General features: G+C 37.3%; 1 protein-coding gene and 1 pseudogene across 2 annotated transcripts in view; one reads left to right on the top strand and one right to left on the bottom strand.

The window, feature by feature from the left end:
- The window catches only part of TXNDC16 (thioredoxin domain containing 16), a 90,675-nt gene that overhangs the window by 32,724 nt on the left and 31,240 nt on the right, over positions 1 to 26,711 (bottom strand). For both annotated transcript variants that reach the window (XM_040225863.1, XM_040225862.1), the window contains exons 7-12: positions 23,863 to 23,984; positions 17,911 to 18,001; positions 13,375 to 13,525; positions 7,718 to 7,884; positions 7,275 to 7,335; positions 2,910 to 3,027 (exon numbers count right to left, since the gene is read on the bottom strand). In XM_040225863.1, coding sequence (XP_040081797.1) covers positions 2,910 to 3,027; positions 7,275 to 7,335; positions 7,718 to 7,884; positions 13,375 to 13,525; positions 17,911 to 18,001; positions 23,863 to 23,984 — 710 coding nt within the window. The remainder of the gene's footprint in view (positions 1 to 2,909; positions 3,028 to 7,274; positions 7,336 to 7,717; positions 7,885 to 13,374; positions 13,526 to 17,910; positions 18,002 to 23,862; positions 23,985 to 26,711) is intronic.
- On the top strand, positions 23,350 to 23,449 carry LOC120853765 (annotated as a pseudogene).

Below are 26,711 nucleotides of genomic sequence, written 5' to 3' on the forward strand. Positions count from 1 at the left end.
CTTTGCCAACAAAGGTCCATCTAGTCAAGGCTATGGTTTCTCCAGTAGTCACGTATGGATGTGAGAGTTGAATTGTGAAGAAAGCTGAGTGCTGAAGAATTGATGCTTTGAACTGTGGTGTTGGAGAAGGCTCTTGAGAGTCCCTTGAGGAGATCCAACCAGTCCATTCTAAAGGAGATCAACCCTGGGATTTCTTTGGAAGGAATGATGCTAAAGCTGAAACTCCAGTACTTTGGCCACCTCATGCGAAGAGTTGATTCATTGGGAAAGACTCTGATGCTGGGAGGGATTGGGGGCAGGAGAAAAAGGGGATGACAGAGGATGAGATGGCTGGATGGCATCACCGACTCGATGGACGTGGGTCTGGGTGAACTCTGGGAGTTGGTGATGGACAGGGAGGCCTGGCATGTTGAGATTCATGGGGTCTCAAAGAGTCAGACACGACTGAGCGACTGAACTGAACTGAACTGAACCATGTAGATGTAGTAATAGCATTATGTTAATTTTAAAAGAATCCTTACATGTCTGAAATACAGGGAAATATTTATGGATGAATTTATATGTTTGGAATTAGGTGAAAAATAATAAGTAAAGGGCTATGATTGTAACAGGATTAGCCACTGACTGATGGTAGTTGGGTGAGGCCAGGAAATGGTTATCTGGAGGTTTGTTCTATTATCCTATTTTATGATACATTTATAATTCTCTGTAATAACATATTAAAAAGAAAGGAAGTGAGAAAGACAATGCATTCAGAAAACTAAATTATTATTTTCCATATGATTTCCAATACCATAAAAGACTAGATCTAGATTTTAGTATCACATCAGCAATTTTTAGCTGTGTGACTCTAGTCAATTACATAACTCTAGGAGTTTCAGTGTTCAAACCTGTGAACCATAAGACTTACACTATTAATTTTAAGATACTTTCAAATATCACATTCTATGACACTAAAAGTTATGCCCTCAATATCAAAATTAATAAAGGCCAATTTTCTCATTTACAGTATTTTCTTATTATTCACATATTTCCATTTTCCTGCCAGTCCACTCTTATTTCCTAATCCATCCTTTCTTCTCTTACCTTGTTCTAACACCTTTCTGCTTTCCCATTCTCTTAATAAGCCACTTCAGTTTTTAAACATATTCACTCCTCAGCTCTACATTTCACCTACTTATCAACATGTATATATATTCTTTTTAGTCACATAAGTTTTTTTTGATACTCTTTTTGTAGAACCCAGTTCATTTAATTCTGACTCATTTTGTGTTCATTTCCTTTGAAGAGCATTTTTCTTTATATTCCACTTTTACATGGTAACAAACTCCTTCCAAGTCTCATCTATCTTTCCTAATTAATGAGAAGGAATGAAAATAAGAGGGCAATTGTGTATTTGGGTACAACATCATACTATATTATGAGTCAATATGGATTACAAACATAGGAAATTAAGATCAAACACCCCCCACCCCAAAACACAAGAACTGGGCTGAGAAGCAAAGACAGGAGAGAGAAAAAATAAGAAGGCAGCACCAGAGGGCAAACTGAAGCCAGAGAGTCACTAAGTAAAATGAGACATGGCAACAAAATTTTGAAAAAGGCAACTTCCACTGAGGACAGGAATCCTGTTAAACTGACACCTGGATGATTCCTGTGACTTTGAAGGCCTGACTATATGAACGATGATAGGAACAAAGCAAGGAGCAAGAGACCAGAACACAGACCTGCCTGTATAATGATGATGCTAACGGAGAAGAGCTCCGGCTTAAATCATTAGCAGTTCTAACCTCTGTATACCAGAAACTAGAGCAGTGCTCAAACCATGAAGCTGGTCATGTATCAGTTAAAGCTCAGAGGCCTTACTAAATTTATAATACAGATTTGATCATCATAATAAACAGATCTCATGAAAAGAATATGCAAATTCATTCCTTCCTGGGACTCGTAACAACAGGACTACATAAAAAGTATTTACTGAACGGGACTCATGATAAAAATTCAATAATTTACTAAACGGGATACATTTAGTAAATGCACAAGACATAATCCCTGCCTTAGAAGTTTATAATAGTCCAGTACAGAAGGGAGAAAAGCAAATGAGCAATTTCAGAATAGGATATGTTATAAAGAAGTATCAGGAATGATAATGGTCATAAATGAAATTTCAAGTCAGAATGCTCCACATGCCATTTGTGACTCTGTGCAGATCATTTAACTCTGCCAAAACACAGATTCTTCATCTACAATGGTGACCTCAGTTAACTCAGAGGATAACAATCAAAGTAAATAATGTGTGGGAAATAGCCTTGAAAACTATAAGAAAAACAGAATTGGCAAAATTCTGTTAAAAATTATTTTGACATTATGTAAAAATTAATTTAACATTAAAACATTAATATTAAATATTTAAATGTTAAAACAATCATTATTTTTAATGTTATTTAATAACGTTATCGAAGTTTAAAATGTATAAAAGTATAAAAATGTTATCAAAGTTTACTCCTTTTACTGTTAACAACTGGATTCATTTACAACTACAAATATAACTATATTCATCAGAATTTCATACCCTAATAGGAATAACAAAAATAAATATCATATTGTGGCTCCTGGGTCCTTTTCATACATGGAATAGACCAGTAGCACTGAAAGAACTCATCTGGAGGATAAAGACACAGGCAGAAAGAGAGAAGCCTGATATATAACAAAGAAAGGTATCACACTAAGCAAAATAGAGCATCCTTGTATCTTTTCACCTAATCAACTTGCTAAAATGTGATTCAAAATTAATTTCTTAAGGTCTCTTCATATTCTTGAGTGTGAAAGTTAATTCACTGAAATTTCACTGACCTTAAGGATGCTAGGCAGAATGGGAGGGGAACATGAGCATCAAAAATACACATTACCTATATTTAGCTCCTCCATGTCTTCATATTTGACCATTTCCTCAATGTTCATGGTACTTTCCAGATGGAATACTATTAAATCAATATGACTTAACGCCAAAAATTCCACTTGTGTGTCCTAGAAATACATTAATTTTAAAAGATATGACTAGAATATAATGAACCATTTTAATATATTTTACTTGTTTGACACTAAAATGAAACTAAACTTGTAAATTTCAATTTTAATATTTAAAAATAAAAATGGCAAATTAACTCCACAATATTAAAAGTATCTAAACATTATAGAAAGATAGTGCATGCTACTAGAAAAGAAGGCAAAACACGGAACTGAAAGTCTCATTTGCTTCTTGTCACAGTTACATTCTGCTGAAATCTGAAGTATTTTACATATAACAGTAAGTCCTACCTCAATGCAAGATACAAATATATGCAATTTTATTGCAAACAGCACCAAAATTCTTTTGATATTTTACATGACTTAGTGACCAAATCACCTCCACCACTCAAAATAATACTTAATCTAAAATAATTCCACTAGAGAGGCCCCTGGTGGCCTAGCAGTTAGGATTGGGGCTTTCACTGCCCTGGCCTGGGTTCAATCCCTGGTTGGGGAATTTAGATCCCACAAGTTGTGTGGCATGGCCAAAAAGAAGGGGGAGAAAACTAATTTAATAAAAATAAATAAATAAATAATTCCACTACGAAGTTCAATTGACTGTTTAGCCATAAACATAAAAATAATACCTGGCCCCAGGTATTTTAAGAATACCAAATTATATTCCATTGAAATTATTCCATTAAAATTTCTTACGCTAAGGCTCAACCAAAACTTTTTTAAAACGTGAAATTTTAGGCCACTAGATTATTTCAGTAATTATCCCTGCTGCAATCTCACAATCAAACTTGCACAGATGAGGAGCTGTTTCTTATGAATGAGCACAGAAAGTGGTTTCTGGAGATGGAATCTACTTCTGGTGAAGCAGCTCTAAAGATCGTTGATATGAGAACAAAAGATTGAGAATCTTACAAAAACTTAGTCGACAGAGCAGCAGCAGAGTCTGAGGGGATTGATTCTAATTTTGAAAGAAGTTCTACTGTGGGTAAAATTCTACCAAGTAGCATTGCATACTACAAAGAAATAATTTGTGAAAGGAAGAGTCAATCAATGTGGCAAACTTCATTTTTGTCGTATTTTAAGAAATTGCCACAGCTACCTCAACCCTCAGCAACTACTGTCTTGATCACTCAGCAGCCATCAACATCAAGGCAGGGCCCTCCATGAGCAAAAAGATTACAACTCACTAGAGGCTCAGACGATGGTTAGCATTTTTTAGCAGTAACTATTTTTTAACTAAAGGTACATACATTAATTTTTTCAGACATAACACTACTGCACACTTAACAGACTACAGTATAGTATAAACATAATGTACTGGGAAAACAGCATGAACTTTAATTCTTCTATAAAACCTTTTTCCCAATAACAAAGTAAGTCCTATTTTGGAATTCTTTAATAGTAAAAAAAAAAAAAAAAGCTTCAGTAAGTATTCTTTCCATTACCTGGTCTAAAAGCAAAGCATAATGACTTCACAGTACACATATTTGAACAGTATTACAGTTCTCAAAGTATTTTCCTATTTGGTCTTATAAAATTTCTTATAAGTTAGAAGGAGAGGTTTTATAGCTATTTCAGAAATGAGAAAACTGAGCTGGAAGAAGTTAATTCAGTTATCTGGGCCCAGAACAAGCAGGAACGGAGTCAAGCCTTCTGACTCTTTAACTCAGTACTCATCAGTCAGTTCAGTTCAGTTCAGTTCAGTCGGGTCAGACTCTTTGTGATCCCATGGACTGCAGCACACCAGGCTTCCCTGTCCGTCACCAACTCCCAGAGTTTACTCAAACTCATGTCCATCGAGTCGGTGATGCCATCCAACCATCTCATCCTCTGTTGTCCCCTTCTCCTCCTGCCTTCAATCTTTCCCAGCATCAGGGTCTTTTCCAATGAGTCAGTTCTTTGTATCAGGTGGCCAAAGTACTGGAGTTTCAGCTCAGCATCAGTCCTTCCAATGAATATTCAGGACTGATTTCCTTTAGGATTGACTGGTTTGATCTCCTTGCCGTCCAAGGGACTCAAGAGTCTTCTCCAACACCACAGTTCAAAAGCATCAATTCTTTGGTGCTCAGCCTTCTTTATAGTCCAACACTCACATCCATACATGACTACTGGAAAAACAATAGCCTTGACCAGATGGACCTTTGTTGGCAAAGTAATGTCTCTGCTTTTCAATATGCTGTCTAGGTTGGTCCAAGGAGCAAGCGTCTTTTTATTTCATGGCTGCAGTCACCATCTGCAGTGATTTTGGAGCCCCCCAAAATAAAGTCTCTCATTGTTTCCATTGTTTCCCCATCTGTTTGCCATGGAGTGACGGGACCGGAGGCCATGATCTCAGTTTTTTGAATGCTGAGTTTTAAACCAGCTTTTTCACTCTCCTCTTTCACTTTCATCAAGAGGCTCTTTTTCAGTTCCTCTTCACTTTCTGCCATAAGGGTGGTGTCATCTGCGTATCTGGGGTTATTGATATTTCTCCCAGCAATCTTGATATCTGAATCCAGTACTCATACCATAGACTTATGCAAGAGAATTTAAGTTTAAACTATCTGACCACTTGTAAACATATCAACAATTTTTTAGCATATGTTTAAAATATTTAGAAGATATTCTGAAGAGTTCTTAATTAATAAAAATTTAAGGAAATTTTTAAGATTTTAAGAAATTTACAAAGGAAATACAGGTGATCTCACTAGTAAAAGTTATCAGACATGCAAATTAATATGCAAACTTTTTTTGTGTATAGAAATAATTTTTTTTAAAGATTACTACTCAGTACTGGCAAAGATGTATGAAGAACAAGGAATTCTAAATCCTTCTGGTAAAATAATATTTCTGGAAGGAAATTTGACTGTGTATTTTAAACATCTTTAAAATTCCCATTGACATGTCCACACTGCTATATTTAAAATAAAATGCCTTTCCATGGAAGAAAAGAAAGAAAAATCACATTCAGGAAAAAAAAAATATGAAAGTCAATTAACTTCACACCATGAAAAGTAAAAGAGCAGAACTCAAAGGAAACAAAAACACTAATCTGAAAAGACAGATGCACTCCAGTCTTCATGGTAGCATTATTCACAACAGCCAAGATATGGAAGCCACCCAAGTGTCTATGAACAGACAAGTGGGTAAAGAAGATGTGGCATACATGTGCGATGAAATATCACCCTGCCATGAAAAGAGAATGGAATTTTGTCATTTCCAATAACACAGATGGACCTGGAGGTATTGTGCTCAATGAAATAAGTCAGGCAGAAAAAGACAAATGCTGTACATTACTACTTATATGTGGAATTTAAAACATAAACAAATTAATGAATATAACAAAACAGAAACAGACTCACAGATATAGAGTACAAACTAATGGTTACCAGTAGAAAGAGGGAATGGGGGAGGGGATTAAGAGGTACAAACTACCATGAATAAAATAAACAAGTCACAAGGATATATTGTACAGCATAAGGAATACAGCCAATAGTTTATAATAAGTTTAAATGAAGTATAATCTATAAAATTTTTAAATCATAAAAAAGATTAATTAAAGTGGTTAAAGGCCCGAGCTCTGAAAAAGAAAAATCTCATTTAACAAAATTTACTTCTAGAAATTTAGCGAAGGGAAATAAATCAGTGATGCCCAAAACAGTGTTTAAAGGCAGGCATCACAGCACAATACCAAGTAATGAAATATAATTGTATGTGAAAGATAGGATGTATATAGCATGAACCTAAATTTCTTTAAAAATATGCATATGTAGATATACATATTGGAGAAGGCAATGGTACCCCACTCCAGTACTCTTGCCTGGAAAATCCCATGGACAGAGGAGCCTGGTAGGCTGCAGTCCATGGGGTCACTAAGAGTCAGACACAACTGAGCGACTTCACTTTCACTTTTCACTTTCATGTACTGGAGAAGGAAATGGCAACCCACTCCAGTGTTCTTGCCTGGAGAATCCCAGGGACGGGGGCGCCTGGTGGGCTGCCGTCTCTGGGGTTGCACAGAGTTGGACACGACTAAAGTGACTTAGCAGCAGCAGATATACATATATTTATATAAATATACAAACACACACGGAAAAAGATTAACAAATGAAAATAACACACAACAGTTGAAAATATTAACAACAGTTATCTCTGAATAGTGGCAATTCATAGAATTTTCCTTAATAAGCATATGTTTCTTTAGCACCATGTGTATTAACCTCTTTTAAATAAGCACACATTGTAGACCAATATAGAAAATGACCAACCTCTTCTGCTCTTCTGACGATAACATTAGTATCCTGAGGAATGTCCACTTCCGAAGAGTCCCTTTATCAAAATGGAAATAAATGTTATATGTTGCCAATCTCAGGATTAATAGTCATCCAGGAGGTCAATCTAAAATTGAACTGAAAATTTTATACTAAAAATGTTTATGAAAAAAGATTAAAATTTAGTGAGTCTGAGAAATTTTTCATGTAAGTACAGACCAGGTTTTCTATACTCTATCTTAATCTACACCTTCATTTAGTAAAGTTTAAAGGTCTAAATATTAATCAAGCTGATAATTAAAGACTTCAACTCAGCAACTGGCTCTAACTATATTAGAATCTATTAGAGATTTGAATTTATTTACCAGTGAACACATTACCAAGAAAAATACTAGTGTCCTGCTAAATAGAGAATAGTTACTATTCCATGTTTAAAATACCTTAACAAAAGTAGAACTCCAGCTTTTCCCAGAAGACGCCAAGCAACCCATTCTGCAGTTGTTCTATCAGCTTCATAAGTAGCTTGTTGACCAACAATAAAAACCAGTGGTAATCCTAGTTGTAGATGAACAGTTGAAACTTGTCTAGGATCTCCAGCAACTTCAGTCTTCATTTAGAAAAAGAACAAAACGTCTTCACTATGTGATAATAATGTTCCAACATTTGGATTTAAACCCTGCTAATAATAAGTGAAAAAACAAGTCTGTGAAATAAATCCACAATTAACAAAAATGGTCTCATGGTTTTTTAAGTTTCATGCTCCCATGTACCTATATAATTTAAACTAACATGAAACTAACACATTTTACAAGTAGTTATACAGATATTTACAACCATAAAGAATAAGGATATCATAGAGAAACCAAAAAAAGCAATAAATAAAACTGTGGTGTTGCTGAATAAAGAGAGATTTGAAACGAAAACAAAACACATAACGAATTCTTCCATGTAAGAATTTAATATATATAATGACATATTACAGAACAATGAGGAACATCTGAGCTGACAGCAGCTTGAACACACATCTAACTTCACTCCTTTCAGAAATCCCAGGACAACTTCAGCAGTACGATTTTTCAAATGAACATACATACATGAAGGAAAAGAGTAAAGGCAGCAAAGTCTTAGAAGCTAGAGAACAACAAAATCCTAAGCCCTGAGAGGAAAGGATAAGAAACAGTTTCACTTTAACTGCAGAATCCTAAAACTGCTCAGGAACTGTCAGTGCCTGGAGCCTCTGGAACAGGGAAAGGAGTAGAAGGGGAAAGACGGCAGGAAGGCTCTAGAGTAAGAAAGAACAGACAAAACCTCCGGAGAAGCAGTTAGATTTCTAGATCCTCTTCCCTAACTCCATGAGCTTAGGCAACTACCCCTGCATCATACCAGAAGAAATCTGGAGGGACTGTAGGAACAGCTGAGTGTGAATATCATGCTCAAAGCAGAGGGACTGAGCAACCAGATGCTGAGACTCATTCTATCCCCTCCCCGCTCAGTTTCTGGTAGCTAGCAGCTAGACTTCTGTATTCCAGCAGAAAACTGGAAGATCTTTCTCTGGGGATCTTGAACAACCACAAATTAAAGCTTAAAGCTACTGACACTGTGGCTCACCAAAAAGCTGCCCAGGTCCAACCACCCTATGGAGCTCCAAGTTAACAAGTCTGATCCACAGTCTCAGAATTTCCAGCCAACTTCCTTAGTTTCATATTCTAAATCATGAACAAGGAGTAATAGGCATCTGAGGAAAGCCTCTAACATGAAAGACCAGAACAAACAGAAAAACAAGTAACATGGAGGAAACAGATTATTCAGGAAGAAGAAAGGTTCTGAAAATCACCAAGGATAAAGCTCGAAAAGATGAGAAGATACGGAATCCACAAAAAATGAAAACTAAAGTTGAATAAATCTGCCAGAAAGTACTGCAAAAGACAGCTGGAAAATAGAAAAGATAATAAAATTGAGGGACTAGTTCAAGAGACTCAGCATTCAAACAGAAGTCCCAGAAAGAGAGAAGGGAGAAAACAGAAGGGAAGAAGCCATCACTGAAATAAACGCAGAAATCTCCCACAACTAAAAGAGCACGAGCTGCCAGATTGAAAGAGCCCACTGAGTAAAACCAGCATGGGGATAAAAGCAGATATGCACAAAGATGCTTTCTTGCAAATTTTCTAATAATAGAAAATCATTTTTCTAATCCTTAAAGTTTCCAGAGAGAAATCTGTATTTAGCTATGGTAGACATAATTCTAAGAGGACTCCCAAAATTCCTAGTGTACTCATTTTGTATAATCCTAATTCCTTGTGGTACTCACAGCATAGTCATTCCCTTGATTAGATTATACCATGTAAGACTCTCACAGCACAATGGAGCAAGATTATCTGCTGGCTTTGAAGGAGAAACTTCCAATTTTTTTTTTTGAGAGGGCCACGTGGCTAGAATCTGAGAACAGACCATAGGAGCTAAGAGCAACACCAGCCATAAGCTAGCGAGAAGGTAGAAACCTCAGTCTCACAACCACAAAGAACTGAATTGTCTAGACCTGAATGGGTATAACAGCCTGAAGGAACTGAAAAGCCTGGTTTCTTCTTTGAGTATTTGGAGAACCATAAGCAATTCAATATTAAAAAGTAAAAACAGGAACAGATAAGTAAGGCTGGAGAATTTGCAAAGGACCTGCTGCTAAGTCACTTCAGTGGTGTCCGACTCTGTGCAACCCCATAGACGGTAGCCCACCAGGCTCCCCCATCCCTGGGATTCTCCAGGCAAGAACACTGGAGTGGGTTGCCATTTCCTCCTCCAATGCATGAAGGTGAAAAGTGAAAGTGAAGTCGCTCAGTCGTGTCTGACTCTTTGTGACCCCATGGACTGCAGCCTACCAGGCTCCTCCGTCCATGGGATTTCCCAGGCAGGAGTACTGGAGTGGGGTGCCATTGCCTTCTCCGTGCAAAAGACCAGATCATTAAAAACCATATATATCCTAAGAAAGTAGGCCTTCATTCTGTAAATAATTGAAGCCATTTAGGAACTGCAAAAATTACCAGAACAAGATCATATATGTGTGTTTAAAATATATTACTATGCAAGCAACAGGGAGTATGAACTTAAAGAGAGGGAAATATAGGAATATAGACCAGATCAATTCCTATTACTAAAGTAGTACAAAAGAGAGAGGAAGATAATAAAATTGAGGGACTAGTTCAAGAGACTCAACATTCAAACCTGGATTGTTTGAACCTAGATTAAAGCACTGGCTGTTAGAATGAAGAATTCGAGAAGATATTTCAGATCTAAAATCAGATGCAGAGAGATGCAGGAATTGAGAATGATTTTCTAGGCTTCTGCCATGAGTGACTGGACAGTAAATCAACCAAGATAATGGAGCAAGAACAGATGGTAAAAGACAATGTCAGACACATAGAGCTTAGGAGAAAGACATCTAATTAGTAGTTAAATATATGGGACTGCTGCTAAGTCACTTCAGTTGTGTCCAACTCTGTGCGACCCCATAGATGGCAGCCCACTGGGCTCCCCCATCCCTGGGATTCTCTAGGCAAGAATACTGGAGTGGGTTGCCATTTCCTTCTGCAGTGAATGAAAGTGAAAAGTGAAGTCACTCAGTCGTGTCCAACTCTTAGCGACCCCATGGACTGCAGCCTACCAGGCTCCTCCGTCCATGGGATTTTCCAGGCAAGAGTACTGGAGTGGGGTGCCATTGCCTTCTCCAAAATATATGGGACAGGAACTTCAAAGAAAAATCTGACCTGAAAATTCAGATTTAAAAATCAAGAGTAGTTAATGCCATAGAAACAGACTGAGGGTGTGTTCTGAGCCCTATCATTGTGTATGTAGAAAAGCACCCCAAAACCTAATGGCTTAAAATAAAAGAATCATTTCTGTTGTCTATATGTCTACAAACTCATCTCTGGCTCACGTTGCATTTGTGGGGCATTTTGACTGGAGGGTGAAGGTTCCACTTTAAAAATGGCTCATTTACTAGTTAGCAAGCTATTGTTGACTAGTATGAGCTCAGTCAGAGCTGTGGGCTGCTGCTGCTGCTGCTGCTAAGTCTCGTCAGTCATGTCTGACTCTGTGAGACCCCATAGATGGCAGCCCACCAGGCTCCCCTATCCCTGGGATTCTCTAGGCAAGAACACTGGAGTGGGTTGCCATTTCCTTTTTCAATGCATGAAAGTGAAAAGTGAAAATGAAGTTGCTCAGTCGTGTCTGACTCTTAGCGACCCCATGGACCCTAGCCTACCAGGCTCCTCCGTCCATGGGGTCTTCCAGGCAAGAGTACTGGAGTGGGGTGCCATCGCCTTCTCCGGAGCTATTGGCTAGGGGCCGCAATTTCTTTTCACATGACTTCTCCTCAGGCTTAATTTCACAGCAAAGTTGCTGGGTTTCGAGAATGAGCCTATCATGATAATAAGATCCAGCTGTGCTATGTATCTACAACAATTAAATGTCTAGGAACCCTATCTGCTTAACACACAAACAGAGATTCTCCAACCTGCATTTATTTTCATATGTTTAGAAGTGAAACAATGCATGTAACTATTGATCATGCATTCAAAGTTTATCAAAAAGCCTGAATCCCAGCTTCCATTTTTATTAATGTTTATAGATAATATTGACTGGTGAGTAGACAAAATCCTGAGAATTTTTAATATCTCAACATTGGCAGAAAAGGAAATGAAGATGGAGAGCAATGATGAAGAACTGTGCAATGAACTCATGAGGGCTTTGTGGGGAAGTGAAAGATCAAACCAAAATCAGAGGATCTTCTCCCAAAGGACATAAGATAAATATTTCCCTCTCCCATGTGAACAGAAAGGAAAAAGACTCATATACTGTTTTTTTTTTTCTTAGTTGCTTGAAGTCAAAATCCAACCAAATAAAAACTGACCAAAATAAAGAACTCAAGAATGAAGCCAGTAGAACTGGGACTGATGACCTCTGAATCTATTTAAATATGAAAGCAGGGCTTTTTTTTAAAAAATGGGAATTATGATTATAGAACCCAATATAAATACTATAACCTTTACAATGTAAAATAACACAAGACAAAAATCTGGAGGGCAAAGAGGAACTGAGATGGAAATATTTGCATCTTTTACACCAAGGAGCAAATCAATATTATCCAAAATGAAAATATGCAGTTTTCTTAAAATAATAATTTTCACTTCTCAGTGTTTTCCATAATCATTTCAACACTTAAGACAGTATTTCCTAAACAGCCCTCTAATGATGAAACAGTTTTTCAAAAGTTCCATAATTCCTCTAGTTTCTTATCAGTTTCTTTTTCTTCTAGTAAATTCAAATAAGATTAAATATAATGCTTTTTACTATAAAGTAGCTCATGCAATATATGTCCATGGATCCATTCATCCCTCTATCTATATGTATCTATATGAATGCAGAGATGACTGGTTGAACCTAACAGTTCATTTCTGAATGATGGGAATTGGTGGATTTAAAATTTTTCATTCTTTATACTTTGCCACACTGTTTGAATTATTTATAGCACATATGCACAATTTTTATGTAAAAGGGATATGATGAGTGAGAAGGCCTATTGAAGGTTTTACATATGCTCACGACAACCCTTTAAACTTCCAGAGAAAAGTCAGTTGATCACCTACTGAGTCTAAGATTCTTCCAGGCTGACACTAAGGAAAGTGAGACACCAAAAATTCTGTAATGCAAATATTTATAAACTTTTAAAACAGGAATCAAAACATTCACAAAAGAGGTCTTTTCTTAGCCTCTGATGTAATCTTTGTGATCTTAGAATGGTCACAGTTCATTATAACTACCACAGAACAGTTCCACAGTTCATTATAACTACCATTATAATTACACAATGCTATATTGGGTTTTTCAAAACAACAACACTTCAAGGCATTAAAATACCATTTTATGAGTACCCAGTTTATCCTCTAATCTACCTGTAATAAGGTACTACTCCTAAATCTGCCTAAATGAAATAAATATATTCAAGGGGAAAAGATATAGCTCATCTAAGTTAAATGCAAATCTATGAACCAAAACAATAAATTTTACATACAAATTATCTAACATATTTAAATAAGACACATACCAGCAGAGGTGCTTCCATTGTCTTAATAAATCGATGAATGTTCAGTGTAGTCATTGACTCTTTCATTAGTATTCTCCTACATGGCTGGGTCAAGTCCAAGACTGGTTTACAGTAAAAAAAGTAGAGATGTGGATATTCTATATCCTCAGGGCTGCAAATTAAAAATGAGGGACAGACCAACTTGAAGTTCAATGCGTGATTCTTCTACTATGCAGAAAGACATAATAAATCTCTTTGTCCTAAGCCTCGTGCTTTTGAATTACTGTTTTTGTAAAAGCCTAAAACAGTATAACAAAATTAAGTGGACCAAAGCAAAAAAAGAGAGAATAAAAGGAATTTTTGAGATGTATAAGCAATTTTTTTTCCTGAACTGTTTCATATGGTAACTTTTAAATTAGTTTAGAGACAGGTCTACACAATTATTTTTAAATAAAAGACTGTCACCTTGAGGACAATGAGATTACCTTAAAATATAGTTGCTTTTCTACAGCTATGCTAAATAAAGCTTTGTAACACAAATCTTCTAGGTTTAATTTAAACCTAAATCTGTTTTGAATAAACTTCAGCCAAAACATGCCTTAAGATAGACACCATGTGACACTTTGTGAGAGTTAGTGAGTTTGTATCTGAAATATTAGAAAACCCAACAAATGTGGCTTATAATTTGAGTTTTGGCATTCCCTTCAAAATGAAAATTCAAAGTTAAACTTATAGTAAGTAAGGTTTGCCAAAATTAAAATAACATTTTATAAATCTTCATATGGCATTAGTACAGTCTGGCAAAATACTGCAAATTTTTATTTTTACAATGTTATTTTAATTGTTGACACATGCTTCAACTGAGCACCAAGATTCACTACTTTTCATTACAAAGCAATATCTAATAGATTCAATGATTAAAGAAATGATCACCCAAAGATTACTTAATGCTGACTATGTTAGGCCCTGTGCTAAATATAAAAGACTAAGATGAATAAGATATTTCAAATCCTTGAGGGGCATGGGCTAAAGGACATATATTTAGTAAAAAAAAAAAATGTGGTTCATAAGTACTATAATACACAGGGTGCTATGAGAAACAAAGAAACATTTCATTCTGCTGAAGTCAGGGAAGAGGAGAAAGGAAAGGGAAAGGAAGATCATCATAGAGATTAAAAACAGTAAGAGAATGACTTCTGCAAGAAGATAAGACTAAGGAGTATTTCAGACAACAGGAACACTATAGCCAAGGCCCCAGTCAAAGTACATAACTTTTTTGAGGGAAACCATAAACAGTCACATATTACTGAATGGGAAGTGTTGAGAGCAAGATGACCCAGCTAGGTTGGACCACATACCATAATTTATGAAATAATGAAATTATGTTAGAAAGTTATCTATTCAGAGATCATCTGGTTGTAGGTAACAGAAACCAAAAAAGTGGGGGTAGGGGGAACTTACTAGTTTAGAAGGGTATCTTACAGAATACAAGGAAAATTCAAGTAAGTGGATCAGAGAACAAATGTACAGATCTGAACAGCAAGAGTTCAGGGTCCTTCATTTTTCCATTAACAGTTTTTAACTCCCCACTCTTTCTGCCTTACTTCTACATGGGCAAAACATTCAGTAAGCAAGACAGTTAAAGTTCTGTATAATCCAGTTTCTCCCATGTTCAATTCCAAGTTCCTGGAAGAAGACATCTCATTTGCTCAGGTAAGCCCATGGACTGGTTGACTCTAGGTCAGGTGGCCACCTCTGACTTAACAGATTGTGATTAAGTATGAAGTAGAGGTAACATCCTTCTTGGCCTATACACAGATACTTTAAGAAGGGAATATGGGGAGGTAGCAGAAAGTACCTGTGTACATGTGTCTCTACAGCATGCTACCTCTTTTACTACCCATCATATATACCCTTTTCTTTTCTTATCATTAAAAAAAAATGTTATTGGAGTTTTGTTGGTTTACAATGTTTTGTTAGTTTCAGGTTACAGCAAAGTGAATCAGTTAGACATAAACATATATCCTCTTCTTTTCCCACGTAGGTCATTACAGAGCATATACCCTTCTTAACCATTTCAAACATACTCAGGTCCAACATAACTATTACTATACAAGATTATCCAAAGTTATCACCCTGCAAGAAGAACAGAACCTAGAATACAGACGGCATTCAATAGATAATTGCTGAATGAGAGAATGAACAAAGGAAAGAAAAAATTTAAAAAACAGATGGAAGAAAATTAATATTGTAAAGTAATTAACCTCCAATTAAAATAAAAAATTTATATTAAAAAAAAAGAAAAAGTACATTCATCTCTCCTCCATTAAGTGGTGGGGCTTCCCTGGTGGCTCAGATGGTAAAGAATCCGCCTGCAATGCAGGAGACCTAGGTTCGATCACTGGTTGGGAAGATTCCTGGAGAAAGGAATGGTAACCTTCTCCAGTATTCTTGCCTGGGAAAACCCATGGGCAGAGGAGCCAGCAGGCTACAGTCCATGGGGTCACAAAGATTTGGAAACGACTTAGCAACTAACACTTCTCCTCCATTAGGTGACAACTCAAAGTCATTGTTAACTACTTCATCTAGAAGTGATGTCATGTGCTTAGTTGCTCAGCCGTGTCCGACTCTTTGTGAACCCATGGACTGTAGCCCACCAAGCTCCTTTGTTCATGAGGATTCTTCAGGCAAGAATACTGGAGTGGGTTGCCATGCTCTCCTCCAGAGGATCTTCCCAACCCAGGAATAGAACCAAGGTCTCCCGCACTGCAGGCAAATTCTTTACCATCTGAGCCACTGACTACATGTCCTGAATCCACAGTCCTTCCCTACCACACTGGGGGCAAGTATGATTCCTCACCACTTTGTTAGCCATGAATAAACCTCTCCAATGTGCCATATACTAACAAATTTAGGAAAAACAGAATAACTGTACGTTTTTAATTCTCATTTTAAAAATGGAGACAAGCAAAAATCTTTCCAGAACATTACCATGTTTAGTCATTGATCATTGTATAGTCTGGTCTTGCTGAACAGATTTGTAAGACAAATGAAAGGATCCATACCTTGCCAGTAAATATCCAACCCTCTATATTTGCAGCATGTCACTGTTATTAACAATTATTCATTAGCAGAAAAACAAAGAAGATGATAACAGAAGAGAAAGTACAAACAATCCTCAGAGAAACTGTGGGGCTACCCCAGAATCACCATGGGACTGAGAACAGGTGGGTTCCCCCTCCCAAGATGGGAATTTGGCAGTCTACACTGGCAGTAGCAAAGCAGCTGTCTAAACTACAGCTCATTGTATCTTGAGATGCAGTGACTACATATCATAGAGCTTTATGATACTATCACCATGTTTCTCAAATTGTTAAGAATATTAATTCTTATACAAATAGTAAGCATGCATCGAAGTTTTCTTTAACTCAGTGAGGGAACTAGCAGAATGGCAGTTCAATAAGAAGAAGAGGGAAAAAGGAATGTTGGTTGATATTGTACAGAGCAATAAATTTTCTTTGCAAGTACTTCATTCTTTGCCTATGCACTCCCAACAACCCCACCCCCAAAATCATTTCATGTTATCAGTTTTCTATGCACTAACAACCAAATTTACCAAACTGTAAAATACCTGGGATTTAATTGTGTGCGGTTTAACAAACAGTCAATATTTTCTGAGCAATGAACAAGAGGACTCATTAAAACTCTTGCATGGTTTTAAAAGAGTCACACAATCACCCTTTTGCCTTGCTTTGGATTAATTTTCCTGAATAATATTTTGAAGCCAAACTTAAAAGTCTTTCAAATGCAGTGGTGCTCCTATGTCTCTTGTGTCCCTAAATATACTAAATGGAAGGAAAACTTTACCCCTAGGCTGCCCAGCCAACAAGGGTCCAAAGAAGGTCTCCACCTACAACTGTAAGCTAGAAACTAGACAAGAAAATTAAACATTTAGAAAACATCTGTTCAAAATTGTACTCAAATATATTTAAGATTTTTCTGGTATAGTAATTGATGGAACCCTCCAAGAATCTCTAGAGCTTAATCATAAAAGCTGTTATTTGATCCCCTATCTGATTACTAGGGTAGATATATTTCTAAAATACACATGACCACTCAAGGGATCACATCTGTGGCTTATCCATATTGCCTTGGTTCACCTTAGTTTAACATCACTTTTGTATCTTTAAGCTCATTTTAGTACAGCCCTTGTGGCTCAGCTGGTAAAGAAACCGCCTGCAATGTGGGAGACCTGGGTTCAATCCCTGGGTTGGGAAGATCCCTTGGAGAAGGGAAAGGCTACCCACTTCAGTATTCTGGCCTGGAGAAGTCCATGGACTGTATAGTCCGTGGAGTCGCAAAGTATCGGACACAATTGAGAAACTTTCACTTTCACATGATAGTAATGAAGAGGATTTCAGGTTTCATTTATATATTCACATCTGCTTACGATTCCTGTCAGATTAGTCCATGCTGTGAGAGTATGACAGAAATGCTGAAAAGGTAATGTGAAATAAGTGAAACTTAAAATAGTTTATTTATGTTTCTTATACATACCCAATACTTTGCAAAAGGGCAATTTCCGTGGTTAAGACAAATTGGTATGTGGTCCCATACACAAAAGCAGCTTCCATGACAGCTCTGTGCTCTAAAAAAGAGAGGGGAGGTTAGAGGGAGGAGAGGTTAGTTTGTGATTCTATTTTGAATACTTTCCTACACCCTTTTATGCTCTACTATGTTTAAAGAAAAATCCTTTGTAGGGATCCCAGTTGGGGAAATGCAGGCAGTTAAAGAAGTTATAAAAAGTCTGTTCTAGTCAAGTCAAGGTAAGAGCAGAACTAAGAGGGAGTTAAAAATGAGTTATACTTGAAGATATATGACAAATCTGTGATAGTTTTTTCCCAGTAGTAGGGAAGAGAATATGAATTCGCCACCCAACTTTCATATGTTATATTTTATATATGAATATGTCTGTATGGTATTCATGGCTTATTTTTTTAATCAAACTTATTCTTATCTAAAAAGAGACAATTCTATAAGGTATATTTTTTAAATGAACAGTTCCCCTACCCTTGACCCCATTTCCAATTTCCAAGGGACAACTACTTCCAACTTTCTTACTCTTTCTTTAGGTATTTACCTCCAAATCCCTAAATGACACTATTACACTCTTATTTCCTGATTATTTGTGTGTGCTAGTATTGTCTATTGACTTCCCACTATGAAAGATGATAAACAGCTCTCTTTTCTGAAACCTCATTCCACAAATGTACACAATTCTATCCCCTCAATTTGCCCAATATAGTCCTAGTTTTTATTAGATCAATAGTCAGTTTTCATATTGTTCAGTTCAGTTGCTCAGTCGTGTCTGACTCTTTGTGACTCCATGGACTGCAGTACACCAGGCTTCCCTGTCCATCACCAACTCCTGGAGCTTGCCCAAACTCATATCCATTGAGTTGGTGATGCCATCGAACCATGTCATCCTCCGTCATCCCCTTCTCCTCCCGCTTTCAATCTTTCCCAGCAGCAGGGTCTTTTCCAATGAGTTAGTTCTTCACATCAAGTGGCCAAAGTACTGGAGTTTCAGCTTCAGCGTCAGTCCTTCCAATGAATATTCAGGACTGATTTCCTTTAGGACTGACTGGTTGGATCTCCTTGCAGTCCAAGGGACTCGCAAGAGTCTTCTCCAATACCACAGTTCAAAAATATCAATTCTTTGGCACTCAGCTTTCTTTATAGTCCAGCTCACATCCATACATGACTACTGGAAAAAAACTATAGCTTTGACTAATGGACCTTTGTTGGCAAAGTAATGTCTCTGCTTTCTAATATGCTATCTAGTTGGTCATAGCTTTTCTTCCAAGGAGTAAGCATCTTTGAATTTCATGGCTGCAGTCACCATCTGCAGTGATTTTGGAGCCCCCCAAAATAAAGTGTCTCACTGTTTCCCCATCTATTTGCCATGAAGTGGTGGGACCAGATGCCATGATCTTCATTTTTCAAATGCTGAGTTTTAAGCCAGCTTTTTCACTCTCCTCTTTCACTTTCAACAAGAGGTCCTTTAGTTCTTCCTCGCTTTCTGCCATAAGGGTGGTGTCATCTGTGTTATCTGAGGTTATTGGTATTTCTCCTGGCAATCTTAATCCTAGCTTGGGCTTCATCCAGCCTGGCATTTTGCATTTTACATATAAGATAAATAAGCAGGGTGACAATAAACAACCTTGACGTACTCCTTTCCCAATTTGGAACCAGTCTGTTGTTCCATGTCCAGTTCTAACTGTTGCTTCTTGACCTGCATACAGATTTCTCAGGAGGCAGGTAAGGTGGTCTGGTATTCCCATCTCTTGAAGAATTTTCCAGTTTGTTGTGATCTACACAGTTAAAGGCTTTGGCGTAATAAATAAAGCTGAAGTAGATATTTTTCTGGTATTCTCTTGCTTTTTCGATGATCCAACGGATGTTGGCAATTTGGTCTCTGGTTCCTCTGCCTTTTCTAAGTCCAGCTTGAACATCTGGAAGTTCATGGTTTCATATTGTTGGGACTCAGTAAATACAATGTCCTTTCGAGAATTTTTTCACTACAATTATAACTATCTTAAAAAATTTTTTTATTTAGATTCCTTGCTAATTTATTCCTAAATTCTTCTGCAACTAAGGCCCCCAATACTTCAAAGATATCTGTTTTACTATCTATTCCCTCTCTTTGCAGACATTTCTGCAGAGTCTTCTGATTTGTTAGAATGTGGACTCTGCTACTCAACCTGCCCCAACTTTCATCCTAGGAACTCACTTTCATTATTGTCCTGGGGATTCTCTGATTCTCACTCTTGTGTTGGGGCCTTGGCCTGTTACCCTCATCTTCTGGACTACTTTGTTCCCTTGCTTCCATTCTCTAGCTCCTTTCCGGGAGAGGATATATGGAATAAACATTTTTTGCAACCTTACCCTTCTCAAAGTGGCTTTATTCTACTTTCTTACTAACTGTAGTTGTCTGCATATTGAATTCGAGGTTCAAGTCATTCCCCCTAAGAGTTTTGAAAGCATTCCTCCATTTTCATTGGCTCCCAAATCCAAAGTCACCCTGATTCTTGATCCTTAAACTGCATACCTTTTTTTTCTGGAAAATTTTAGAATAGTGTTCCCAATATTCTGAAAATTCAAAATGAGATCCTCTGGCATGGCTCTACCTTTAAACACTGCTAGGATTCAGTGAACCCTTGCAATTTGGAGGCTCAAATCCCTCAGTTCTGGGAAGTTTTCTTAAAGCATTCCTTTGACAACTTCTTCCTTTCCATATCTTATTTTCCCTTTTTTTTTTTTTTCTCACTGCCATTTCCAGGTATTTATCTTCTCCTCCCTGACCTAATCTTCTATCACTTGAATCACATTTCATCAGATTATTCCACTCACCACTCTGCCTTGTTGGAGTCATCTACTACCCCAGCCAGGGTTAATCCCCCTCATCTCACAAAAAATTTAGCTTCTGTTACAGTCACACTCTCTGATTTTCCTATCCCCATAGATGATCCTTGCAAAATCCTAGCCTTTCAGTCCTTGGTCTTATCTGGAAACTCCAGTGACTTCTCTTCAGCCCTACCTTAACCATTCATGGCCACTGTCCTACTTCACGCTTGTAATCACCAATCTGAAAATCCTCCAAATTTTCAATGTCTAGCACTTCCTCCCCAAAATAAACACATACACACACCATCCATCTCTGGGTCACTTGTCTAGTACATAACTTTAACCTTCCCGCATTTACAGTCTTACCGTTTTCACTGTCCTTCACCCACCTCAGGTCCTCTCATCCCTCCTAGTCCAGCTTAAATTCCATGATCAGTCTTTATAATCACTCACCCGCCTGTCTAGCCAAAACACAATCCAAGTAAAATCAAACCATCTGCCTATTCTGCACTTACACCCATGGAAGTGAATACGACTAGGGGAAGAAAGCAAGAACCTGCTAGCATAACTGAGCCCACTTTAGATGACTGGCATCAACTATCACTGCTGCGTAACAGCCATTCTTTGTTTTCAGGCCGTCTAAAACAACTAGTTCATCTCTTCTTTCCTCACACTATCTGATCACTTTATTTCTATTTCATTAAGAAAATGAATCAATTAAGTAAAACCAAAAAAGTTCCCAGCACCGTATGTATCTGCCCGCTTAACTAAATTGACGCCAATATTCTCTGTCTTCTCTCCTAATACCATAGGCGAATTTTCCATGCTCCCAGCAAAGAGACACCCCTTTCCCCATTCACTAGATTCCATCTACCCTAGTCTACTCAAAGATGTTGTTCCAATAATTTTTCCTTCCTATTTCTCCATAATGTATTTTCCTTTTTCTACAAGATCTTTCATGTCAACATACAAATACACTTCTTAAAAAATTCGTCACTCAACCCCACATACTCCTCCAACCACTGCCTCCTATCCTCCTTCCCTTAATAGCAAAATCTTATATGAGACTCTGTAGTCACAGCCTCCAGTTGCTCTCTGTCTATTCTCTTATACCCTAGTCAGGCACTGATCCCTACCACTCTAGAAAAATCATGTGTATCAAGGGCATGGGTAACTTCATATTGCTAAGCATAATGGTAAACTGGTAGTTCTTATCCTAATCAGTCTTTCAGCATCCTTTGATACAATTGCTACTGTCTCTTCACTAAAACCCTATCTTCACTTCGTTACACACAGGTCATTCCTTCCACCTCCTCTACTGACCCGTGAATGATGAAGTATCTAATGAGTTCAGTCTCTTTTCCATCCAGCCTCACTCCCTTCGTGGTCTCCTCTGGTCTCACAACTTTATGTCATAAATGTGTATCCCTAGTCTGTATTCCACCATCAAATGCAGACTAGTAATACCCAACTACAACTACCTTGATGAAATCTCTACTTGCCTGTCTAATGGGGATTTCACAAGTATGGTGTCCAAAAGTCAGCTGCAGAGCTTTCTTCTCCAAACTATTTCTAGTCTGCCCCACCTTAGTTATTAGCAATTTCACCATTCAGGGAGAGAACTCGGGCCAAAATCCTAGAGCCATCCTTGTCCCTGCTACCTCTCTCAATCTATATCCAATATGTCAGAAAATTCAGTACCTCTTACAACCCAAACTACTGCTAAAATTCGAATGTATTTCCACTGCCATTGCTGCTGATACCCTGGTCCAAGCCACCCACCACCATCTCCTGCCTGCATTACTGTGCTAACTTCTGGATTTTCTCCCTTATTCTTCTATTGCTCCTTCTACTCTATTCCAAACCCAGAAGTCAGACTGGTCCTGCTAAAATATAAATCATGGATTTCTGGCTCCACTATCGCAGTGTAAGTCCCTGTATAGTTCATCCCTCTTACTGACTTTAATTACAGACTATGGACAAAATACAATAACCTGAGGGGCCCTGAAAAGCAAACAATTAATAGGCTGATTGTGGGCTATTATTTTACACGTACACTAAGTTTAAACTATGTAGCCATCAAGCTTTATGTCTGTAAAAACAGAATTTTTCAATAAATAGTTTTATTTCATAGAGCATATACAATTTTAAATGTTTTTAACAACATTTTATATTAACTTGTCTATAACCATTAACAAATAAAAATCATGAAAGCATAATTATTTGTTCATAAAACATTTACAAGTTTCTTTATGACAAAATTACCTATTAAGGCTAAGGTGATGTCAAAATTTTTTAAAAGTCAAGAAAAATATGTCATAAACAGCAAACACCAAAATAAAAATGGAAGCTAAGTCAGTCAACATTTACCAAATACTATAAACTACTGAATACTAAATCAAGTACCATGAGCACTGTTAGGAAATAAAAACAGTAACAGCAGACAAAGAGCACCTACTATATGCCAGGAACCTTTTTATTTTTTCAAATTCACTTGGTCCTCACAATAACACTAAGAGGTTGGCACAATTATTTTCACCATCTTAGTGAACAGGAAACAGGTTAAATAAATCAGCTGTCCAAGGTCATGTGCTTGCTTCGGCAGCTCAGATACTAAAATTAGACTGGAAGATTAGCATGGTCCCTGCACAAGGATGACACACAAATTTGTGAAGCATTCAAGGAACCCACCTGCCAATGCAAGAGACATGGAAGACGTGGGTTGGATCCCTGGGTTGGGAAGATCCCCTGAAGGAGAAAATGGCAACCCACTCTAGTATTCTTGCCTGGAGAATTCCATAGACAGAGGAGCCTGGCAGGCTACAGTCCAAGGGGTCACAAAGAGTTGGACATGACTGAAGCAACTGAGCATGCCAAGGTCATACTGTAAGTAGGTGGTGGAACAGGGAGTCTAACCTAGGTGTCTGGCTCCAGAGTTCTTGTTCAATCACTATACTATGCTGCCTACTTGAAGAAAGAAAATGTAACAGTAAAAGATCCTTTAAATTTATTTTAAAATATTAAGATGGTAGTTAAAATACATTGTGTTAAGTCCTTCAACATAGACGCACAGCAAAGATTAAAGCAAAAGTTGATGAATACCTGGTGTTCCGATGGCTCTGACATATGAGAATGCAACGTTTCTTTTCCCTTTTAGAGCATTTTCTATGTTCTGAAGGTCTCCCAGGGTGGTAATATATTTTACTTCATTAAAAAGAAGAGCACTGAAACAAACAGATATTACTGGTAGAAACATCTGATAGGCACTTAGTTATTTAATACATATTTTGAGTAAGTTAAAGAACCTAATCAAAAAAGAAATTTAATCTTCTAAACAAACTCTCAGTAGTAAGAACCTAAGAATTTCAATACTGAATTAAAATCACTCTCTAAATCATTATTCTGTCACTGAGAACATCAACCAGGGACAGTTATGAGAAATAACTGCTTACCCTCTATCACAACAACCTCAATATAAACTATATTTACTAACATTCTCTTCTGGCCAAATAATCCCTTACAAACCTCTCAGCCATAGACACATTCGAGCCCTTCACATGTCTAAACTAAAGCCTTCTTTCCATTGCTTATAAGGCCCTGCATGGCCTAGATCTTGCCTACTTCTCCAACATCATTTTGTTCTACCATTCCTCATGTCTACCCTATTTTAGGCAACACCTCAGGGTCTTTGCACACACCGTTCTCTTTGCGGAAAGCTATTCCCTCTGCTCCTTCTCATATATACTGTCTCAGCTTAAAAATCATTGACTTAGAGAAGGCTCTCCTGTATAAGTAGGCCTGCATCATTTTCCTGTTGAATTTCATAATATTTGATCCTTTGTAGTTCTTATCACAATTTATAATTATTCATATATATTTTTTACTTGTTTATCCCTGCCTGTCTCATTAAACCATTACCTTCTTGAGGCAGGGACTTTGTCTATTTTGTCAGTATATCCATAATAACTTAGAATAGAACCTGGTACATTTAATGTATAGATTAGAATAACTGATCACAGTTCATTGAAAAGAATCTCCTTTTAAAAATTCTACTTCTATATAAATTCTCTGTTACTAACAACAAATTCCACTTAATCTCTACATGCATATCTCTATCTGTATGTGTATTTTTGTTAAGCTAGACTTTATGAATTTTGAAAGTTGTTCCAAGTCCACATACTTAAATAAGCAAAAATGTTAGTCACTCAGTCGTGTCCAACTCTTTGTGACCCCATGCACTACAGCCTGCCAGGTTCCTGTGTCCATGGAATTCTCCAGGCAAGAATATTGGAATGGGTAGCCACTCCCCTCTTCAGGGGAGCTTCCCGATTAGGGATTGAATCTCATTGCAGGTGGATTCTTTACTGTCTGAGCTACCAAGGAAGCCCAAGGTTCATTCCAATAAATTAGTCAATCAGTTTCCTCTTGTTGAAAAACATAGCACTTTTCATTAATATAGCAATTTTCTGGTCTCAGAATCTCTTTATACCCTTAAAAATTACTGAGCTCTTCAATGGGTTTGCATTTATGTAGGTTTCATCTATCAATAGTTGCCAAAACAGAAATTAAAACAGCAATTTAAAATGTTAATTCTTTAAAAAATAAAAATAAACACCATTGCACATTAACACTTTTTATTAAAAATAAAAACTTCAAAATGAAAGAAAAGTCTAATAAAAAGAGTGACATTACTTTACACTTTTGTAAATCCCTATAACACTGAACTAAACAGAAGACAGGTAGATTCTCATATTTGCTTCTTTGTTCACTCTTCTGTGACACCACACACACATCACGCGGTCTTTACAAAGTGCATTCATGAAAAAATGAAAGTGAAAAAGGCAAATATCTCAATATTATTATAAAAATGTCATAACTTCAGGGGCACCCTGAAATGGCTGCCCTAAGTTACACTGCTTAAATATTTACCTACACATTACAGATTTCTTCCACTTTTTAAAAGAAACGTGAAACTTAAATTTCTGTAATTCCCAGGACTCTTGTTTTATTTTTAAAAGAAATATTTACTGAGTCATACTATTTCCTAGATATTTTCACATGTTTTCATTTAAATCTTCAGGTGGCACTAGTGGTAAAGAACCCATCTACTAATGCAGAAGATGTAAGAAATTCAGGTTCGATCCCTGGGTGGGGAAGATCCCCTGGAGGAGGGCATGACAACCCACTCTAATATTCTTGCTTGGAAAATCCCATGGACAGAGGAGCCTGGTGGGCTATGGTCCACGGGGTCACAAAGAGTCAGACACGACTGAAGTGAATTAGCACATTTAAATCCTCAGTGATATTCTTGGGAAATTTCTTGATACACACACACACACACACACACACACACACACACACACACACAGGAACACATATACAGACACACAGAGGAAAGAATCTCAGGGGTTAAGTAACATGCTCCAAGACATACCAGTAGTCACTGGTAGAGATTTTCAAACCCAGGTTTTCTGACACTTTGCCTGTAACTTTCTAAAGTATGTTATTACTGACCCCTCATAAATGGTAGGACTTCCCTGGTGGCTCAGATGGTAAAGCGTCCGCCTATAATGCGGGAGACCTGGGTTCAATCCCTGGGTCGGGAAGATCTCCTGGAGAAGGAAATGGCAACCCAATCCAGTATTCTTGCCTGGAAAATCCCATAGACGGAGGAGCCTGGTAGGTTACAGTCCATGGGGTGGAAAAGAGTCGGACAGGACTGAGTGACTTCACTTTCACTTTTCATAAATGGTAAACCAGGTAAAAAGAGAGGCAATTAATAAATAGCAAGAAAGTCTCAGTGGCAATCTGGGTTACTGGCTGCTTATATATTTTGGCTAGTCACTGGGAGGCACCATCTAGTGAATGTAATCAGACTGCCTGTAAATTCTGCTTGGGAATTACATCCATCCATTTACCTTTACTGCTCTGGAATTTTTTTTTTTTTTTTT

This window comes from Oryx dammah, unplaced genomic scaffold (assembly GCF_014754425.2).
Source record: "Oryx dammah isolate SB20612 unplaced genomic scaffold, SCBI_Odam_1.1 HiC_scaffold_26, whole genome shotgun sequence".
NCBI classification, from domain to species: Eukaryota; Metazoa; Chordata; class Mammalia; order Artiodactyla; family Bovidae; genus Oryx; species Oryx dammah.